This window comes from Pollicipes pollicipes, unplaced genomic scaffold (assembly GCF_011947565.3).
Source record: "Pollicipes pollicipes isolate AB1234 unplaced genomic scaffold, Ppol_2.1 Scaffold_6686;HRSCAF=7923_pilon_pilon_pilon, whole genome shotgun sequence".
In the NCBI taxonomy this organism is placed as follows: domain Eukaryota; kingdom Metazoa; phylum Arthropoda; class Thecostraca; order Pollicipedomorpha; family Pollicipedidae; genus Pollicipes; species Pollicipes pollicipes.
Window position 1 is genome coordinate 44,658,333 of NW_023596921.1, and position 7,955 is coordinate 44,666,287.

The 7,955-nt window shown below is 48.5% G+C and overlaps 1 protein-coding gene across 1 annotated transcript in view; it reads left to right on the forward strand.

Moving 5' to 3' along the window:
* The first annotated feature begins 281 nt into the window (after positions 1 to 281).
* Positions 282 to 7,955, forward strand: part of LOC119108405 (proton-coupled amino acid transporter 4) — a 20,076-nt gene continuing 12,402 nt past the window's right edge. Inside the window, exons 1-5 of the mRNA XM_037231977.1 lie at positions 282 to 369; positions 621 to 732; positions 2,595 to 2,811; positions 3,823 to 3,973; positions 6,485 to 6,492. Coding sequence (XP_037087872.1) covers positions 2,615 to 2,811; positions 3,823 to 3,973; positions 6,485 to 6,492 — 356 coding nt within the window. The 5' untranslated portion in view covers positions 282 to 369; positions 621 to 732; positions 2,595 to 2,614. The remainder of the gene's footprint in view (positions 370 to 620; positions 733 to 2,594; positions 2,812 to 3,822; positions 3,974 to 6,484; positions 6,493 to 7,955) is intronic.

The following is a 7,955-nucleotide window of genomic DNA, read 5'->3' on the forward strand; positions in this document are numbered from 1 at the left end:
GCGCATAAAGCATATCATCAATTGTGTCATGTTGTATAGAATCGGTTTTTTGGTCATATGGACCTTCCGCAAACACCTTTTTTATTATCTAGACAAGCATTTCAATATCACGGTTGCCCCTCAGCCTTTCTTTTGACGCCTGTTCGCTCGCCGCGCAGTTAAGTCTTGATACCATCTACGTCACGATAATCTCAGACGGACAAGAATCGAGAATCACCGGACAGTTTTCCCTCCCTTAGACGACCTTGGTTCGTTGGGCGTTTGTTGCGTGGCGCGGGCAGCTGGACAGTTGTGGTGTGAGCGTGGGGGGGAGTGGGGCGCGGAGGTTGGTGCGTGACGGTGAGACAGGAACAACTTGAGGACCACTAGGTGTGTAGTTGTAGTATGGATTGGTGTAAATAATTCTGCAAGCTTGAAACGGGTAGCAATCGCAGGTTAAGAGGTTGATTAAGGGATAACGACGGCTGGAAGGTTACTGTGAAGCTTTTATTCCCTTTTACTTCACTTGAAGGACATCAGTCGGAAAGACTTGGAAAAGCTACAAATTTGAGCGATTTTGAACGTATACAGAAGTGATGACTTCCCTTTGCTTAGTTGATATCATTGCTTTGTTCCCTCAGGAATCGCCACCACCGCGTGACAAGTCTGTTGGTTGATCAAGCATCACATAAACATTGAAGGATGACTCAGTGGGGCCATACTAGGCTTAGAACAAGATAGGAAGATAACTAGGTAGGTATCTGTGTATCACTGACATGGCTCCATGTCCTATTGGAAAAAATTGTTCAGAGAAACTCCCAGAAGACTGATTAAATTTAACAACAAAAAATAATTTGTTTTTGTATGGAATGGCCAAATATAGTGAAGAGAGAATGTTCACCATGCAGGGATTGCTGTAAAAATAGTACCACTAAGTAGGAGGCCATAGTCCTGCCAGAAGCTCTAATTCTTCCTGATGCCCTTCTGTATGAGTGTAATAAGAGTGTGCAAGAGATAATACAAATACTTGCATTATGCTATGCAAACAAATGGCATAAATGGTGCTAGATTACACATATGGGCCTGTACAGGGGGCCTCCCTCCCCATAGTTGTGCATATGATAGTGCATTGTATGCACAGGTACTACATCCAGATATAGATCCATACCAAATTCAGTCTAACTTCCATTCATGGCTACAGAGACTGAAGTTTGTTTATGCATGCTGCGACTGCATGCGGTGACCAAGATTGAGATATTGTCTAGTCATGTTCATAAAATATAGGCCACTGTCCATGAGATACTCGGGTGTGCAAGACCAATTGTTAAGAGGATATAACTGCATAGACCAAACAGCAGAGTTTCATGGCTAGGACTAGACTAGGCTGTATTAATACCTTTTAAATAGCACTTTGTACATGTGACCTGGCCTGGCTGGATCTGATAGTGACTCACTAGGTCCTGTCACCAGGACTTGTGAAATCACTGGTCTTGTCTGGTTCTGCCTGGTCTTCCATATTCCATTGACTCATGATTGATACCATATATTTTGTGAAGATCCAGTAAGGTGGAATACTCCGACTGACCATAGCCCAACATCAGCCAGCGTCAGCTCACTGCTTCCTAACCTCGGCCACTGTATGTACTAACATGCTGTCATTAGAAGGGCCAGGGTTGTTTATTGATATAGGTGGCAGTGAGGGGAGGGGAGCAGGGGCACCCAGTTACAGATTGGTTTATGAGAAATGGACAGCACTAGAACTCCTACAAACAGTTGCTAAAAGCATTGAAACAGTGGCATATGCTGTGCATCACCTACTCACTTTTATGTGAATGTAATATGTGAGAAAACATTTCCTTGGAATCTGCCACTTAAGCATTAGGTCTCAGCTAGTCTCAGTTTTGGTCTGCTTTAGGTCTCAGTTTTTGTTTTTTGGATGGAGTGGCAAATGAAAATGAGTCTACTCAAAATGGTAAGTCTATAGTGTTGTTCAAAATGGTGTGCACAAACATCATGTCACATTGAACCATGCATGATTTCCAGGCATGTACCTGAAATATTTCAGAAGTTTTGCATGGGATGGTGACAGGGTGTGGAGTAGTGAAAAAATTAAGCCAATAAAGAAGGTTAAGTTATACCCTTAGTCATATCTGTATGAACTTATCTGTAAATTTATAATAATACCAGAGGCATCATGTGGAACAGAATATCATAAATCCTTGCTTTTCCATCAATTACAATTTGTGCTATAACATTTTGCCAAGCTGTCTAGATACTTATTTAGGTGCTGACAGCCCTACAAGAACCTAAAATTAATTTTGTACCAGCTTGCCAGGGTGAATAATGTTTGTCAAATCAGTTGTTGAGGTGAGAAGCCAAAGCTGAAGAGTGAGGGAAAACATGCCTGTTAAGTGACTTAGGTCCTGCCCATTGCTGTAATCTTAGAAAATTATGGTATCACAGAGCTGTGCCTAGTGTATATCCGCCAACCAGCTTCAGCTGCTGCTATTGGAAAGTTATCAGCTGCCCAAGTGTCTGCATGCATGCCCTGCTCTCATGTGTATCCACCAGCATGCCCAGCAGTCTGTCAGCCCTGACTGCTGCCACTGTTGCAGACCTCCACCAGTGCAGCACCATGAGCTACCAGCGGCTGGGGTCGGCCGAGGTGGGCGCCGTGGACAGCCTGCTGGCCGAGAGTCAGTACCCGCCGGTGCGGCTGACGGGCGAGCCTGCTGCCAAGCCCGAGGACGAGGACAGTGACGCGTCGCCTCTGCTGGGGCGCAGCAGCAGCACCTCCCAGCTGGACGACGACGGGCCCGTCAACGCCACCACGTCAGTACGGGGGGGGGGGGGGGGCACCACTGGGACCGAGCTGGTCACTGACGACCGTTATCGTGGGCCGTGCCGCCGGTACAGGCTGGCCATGGTGTAAAACGGGCCGGTGGTAGCCAGTTATAATATTGCTCATTCGAAGCATCTGCTTGTCTAGCGTTCTGGTAATTGTCATAACAAATTCAGTGAAAGTCTTGGATAAGCTCAACATTAGCACAGCTCACTTATTATATTTACACATAAGTTACCCCAACGCGGTCTCTGTGAAATAGATCAGTGTAGTCAGAAACTGTGCAAGCAGTCATTACTGACCCAGCCGATAAATGTGACTGGATGCAGTGATATGGGGGTATGCTGCTGGTCTTCATGCCCACTATGTTGTCATATATTACACATATGTTGCACACATCCATCCGCCATGCCATCCGTTGTCGTTGTGATGCGTTGCGTGTACTGTGGTGTTGCTGCCGATATGCAATCCTCGAAAAGTCCGTCAGGTGAGGGAAGTGACACCTCCTTTGCGGTGTATTACTTATACTTCGTGGGCATGTGTAACAGTTTGAGCCGTTAGGTAAGGCGGAACCTTTCGCACCAAGGCGACGTGTTTCACGCAGTTCGTGCGATCGTTTTGTCGTGGTAAAATTGTTTGCTCCTGTAAAACCCCGTGATAAGAGGGCCTTTATAGCCAGCGCCACTCAGCGTTTTGCGTCCCCTTCGATAACCTCTAACGGCTACGTGGCCGGCCTGTAGCGATTTCTTTGTCGGCAAACACTTCTACCCGAAGCAGGTGTGTAGAAGTGAAGAACAGGCGCTAACGTTACCGAAGCCCCCGGTGACGTAGGCACGTGTAATTCGTCAATGGCGTGAGTGGCTGTGCGTGTAGTACGTTACTCCCTCCAGAGTGGGCCGGAGAAAGCTCCATGTACGCCGTCATGTGCTCAATACGTAGGGGTGCCGATGCACCATTTGGTGGCCACAACCGCTGACACACATGCATGCCATGCCGCGCAGGAGTTGTGAAACGCTGATCCACCTGCTGAAGGGTAATGTTGGCTCCGGCATCCTGGCGATGCCGGACGCCATCAAGAACTCTGGCCTGCTGGTGGGCATCATTGGCCTCCAGCTGATCGGCGCCATCGCCATCCACTGCATGCACATGCTGGTGAGTAACGCACGGCATTGATGCCACGGGCGGCCAAACGCTTCAGTTGGCTCCATTTTTCCCTGCGTTGGTGTTATTTCGCGTTGTTATTCTATGATTTCTTGTTTTGACACCAATGCTTTGCTCGATGGAAAGAATAAACTTCCCCTTGAGCATCTAGTAACGCGATATGCGAAGGATTGTAATTTCTCATGCTGAACATAACCCATCTTCAATGTGCCGGGGGTATTGGTTAGACAAAAGATATCAAGGAATCATCAAGATATATGGTATAACATGACATATTCCAAGAATAAATTATATTTGCGTTTGACCAGTATTTGCTGATACATTGGAGGCCCATTGTTTTTAACATAATACTAATACTGCCAAAAGACTAGGAGCGTGAAGGAATATGCTGTCTCTTTGAGACCCCATTGTATAATCCTCTGTCGTAAATTCAGTGGATTCGTTATGATTTGTGATAATAATGGAATGCTTACCAAATCAATATTTAGAAGAAAGCATCGCTTTTACTGGTTGTGGAACTTCGAAAGAGTGGACTCGCCTTTATTATTTGGAAGCGCTCCGCTTTGAAGTGACATGTAATAAGGCGTGGCTGGGACAATTACGTGTGAGCCGCGGTTGATACTAAATATTATGTATGCTCAGGCTGGAGGTAACAAAGACCCTGAAAGCGTCAGTTGGCTGGGTAACGACCGAGGCTTTTAAGAGTAAATAAAATGGGTAAATGACTTTAAGGGTGAATGACGGCTCGAAGGGCAGAGACACGGTCGTAGACAAGGTGAGGGCCCTCGTTTTGGGATGCAGTTTACGTAGTACATGAAACTTGATTTTTTTCAGGTAGCGTGTGATCTAAAGATATACTGATTTAAACATGAGACGCCAGTAATAGCCTTCTTCTTCGTAATAAAAACAGGAGAATGGAGAGATCGATGCGGTAATATTTCGGCAACATGCCTTTATCGAAGCGATTACCAGCGGTGATAATCGTTTTGGAAAAAACATGTTGTTGAGATATCAGCGCATCTTTACCTCCATTCCCCTGGTTTTCTATAAGGAATGAGGCCATGACTTCCGACTCATCTACATGCGTAATGGTCCTCGCAGATGCACTTACAACTTATGGGATTTACTTATTAACGCAAATGATTTTTCTCTGTGGAAATATGCATCCAAAACATTTCTCTGGTAATGGCAACTGTTGCTCTACAAACTTTTCACTTCCTGCTTCAAAGTGCGAGACCCTTGAATATCCCTAGGCGTTACCTAACACTTCCATTGAACGTTCTAACCTCCAGCACCCGGTTGGCAAGTTATTCCAATGCTACCACAAAGTGTGTCCTGTTTGTGCCCTGTTTTGCGTGTATCTGTTTGTGCCCCGAAGAATAGTTACCTGCCCTTTTTGATTTGCTATAATAAAATCGCTGATCTCATTCAAACTCCCACGTCACCATTGCAAATGACAACAAAAGCGTTACTTAGCGGTGGTTGGTTAAATATTCAGGGTTATTGGCTGGAAGAAAACCAAACTTCTGGCGAAACGTGTGATCAATAGGTCCTAAATGAAACGAACTTTGCAGGATGGATTGGACACGACTGATTTTATACATCAGTATTTACTTTTCGAGGTGGTAGACTTCCTCAGAGTCTTGTGTGGCTTAGATGTCATGTACAAATACAACTAGGCGTGATGCCATTTGTCGTAGCCTTGTTTTGCTTTCGTTTCCTGTCGTTGAAACGCGATTGGCATGTGTTGGGAGACTTCGATGCACCTGAAGAATGGCCATACTTTTACTACTAAGGTCCTGACCGAGATGTTCAAAAGCTTTGGATTTCCACCTGTTTTCAACCGTACCTTTCCATGGGATTTAACGGCTAATTGCCCAAGATGGCACATCAAAAGTGTCTTTGCGAGCGTGGACGTGTTTTCTGTAGTTATGTTTGGGTCGTAGCAATGAGTCATCACTTGCTGTCATTATCAGTTAACACAGTTTCAGTGGTTGCAGTGGTCTGGTGTTTGGCTCGGTCCGCTCGGCTTCATCTCGGTTCTGATAGCAGTGGTCGAGTCAGCAACACGGGAATCCTCAAAACCACATCCCCTCAGAGTCTGCCCGTGATTTCCAATGTGAGCGAGTGACTTGGTGCAAACACACTGTGAACATGCTCGGTTTCCTAGCAACCTACTCGCCATGAGTGGTGATAACTGTTTTATGCGTAGTTTTTGTGGTGTTCCCCAGAGTTGTTTTGTGATGTACAAAAAGCTAATGAAAACTGGCGTGACAGTTTTTACCACTTACAGTTCGCCTCGCGCGGCGGGATGTCCTCGCTGCCAAATAAGCTTGTTCTCGCTCGCGGCATCACGATAGCGCTGCTGGTGAGGTGGCAAGACGGAAGCAGAGGGTTCGGGGGGGGGGGGGGGGGCGACCAGCGCGTGTCAGAGACGACGATAGCACAGGGAATGGCCGACTTGACCTGACCCAGTCCTGAGTCCTGACCAACCGCCGGCAGACCAGCGCGTGCCGGAGGGGCGCCGCGCGCTCATCTGTCACGCGGTGTAAACACTAACGAGTGACAGGAGCCGGCTGAAACCAGCCCGAGCTGCCGGCCGGCCAGCGGCCGATGTCTGGCGAACCGCCGGCCGACCTGACCAGGCGGGACTGACGTAGGCCGTTTACGGGCGGACAGTGCGTCAGCTCCGGCCGGCGCGACCCCACCTTGTTGGCTCCGGCCTCCTGATCCAGTTAACTTCTGCCCCTGGTCTAGGTGGCTCCTGACTCCTGATCCAACCCATCTGCTTCCTGGCCGAGTTAATTCCTGCTTCCTGGTCTAGCTAATCTAATCTCTGCGCCTGTCCGAGCTGATCCTGTTCCCTAGTTCAGCTGATCCGGTCCCCAGTCCATCTGATCCGGTTCCCCAGTCCAACTGTTCTGGTTCCCCGGTCCAGATGATACAGTCCCTTCCTCCAACTGATCCGGTCCGCCAGTCCAACCGTTACGGTTTCCCAGTCCAGCTGATCCGGACCCCAAGTCCAACCGATCCGGTCATCTGTCCAGTTGATCCGGTTCCCCAGTCCAGCTAATCCAGTCCTCCAGTCCAACTGGTCTGGTTCCCCAGTCCAGTTAATTCGGTCCCCCGTCCAACTGATCCGGTCCCTCAATCCCGTTGGTTCGATCCTCTAGTCCAGTTGATCCGGTCTCCAGTCCAGCTAATCTGGTCCCCCGTCTAGCTAATCTGGTCCCCCGGGCCAACTGACCCTGCTTCCAAGTCCAGCTGATCTGGCCCCCCGGTCCAGTTGATCCGGTTCCTCAGTCCAGCTGATCTGGTTCCTCGGTCCAGTTGATCCGGTTCCTCAGTCCAGCTGATCCGGTCCCCCAGCCCAGCTGATCCGGTGCCCCAGTTCAATTGATCCGGTCCCCCAGTCCAGTTGATCCGTGCCCCGGGAGCATGCTGACCTGTGCCCCCCCCCCCCCCCCCCCACTCCCAGGCTCAGCTGATCTCTGCCCCGTTGCAGCTGATGTTTCACTCCCAGCTGATATATTTGTTGTATACGTCATATGCGTCATACGATATACGTCATAATGCCATACTGCCGGCCACAGCGGCAATCTGACGTTTATTGAATGAAACTATGGTGAAAACTTAACGACAGAAGCACTCACCACGCATGCGCACAGAGCACACGCACATCGATTCGACAAACGAAGTGGGCGGGGTCAGTGATGGATTAGATGACGCGTCGGAGACCGTTTCAAGAGCTGCGTGAACAGACCAGATCGTGCCGTTGGTGGAACGCTGCACACCATATACGGGCTTGTGTTTTGCTCCGTTCTTTTCGGTCTTTTGCCGACTTCGAAGTCAGGAATGTGGGAATGCTAAGCATATTATCGCAGTATAGGCTCCCAGGCCACCGGCGTCGATCCAGGATTCTTGTGTAGAGCCCGCTCACGTGGATTCTGTTGTGCCTGAGCCACGTACTTTG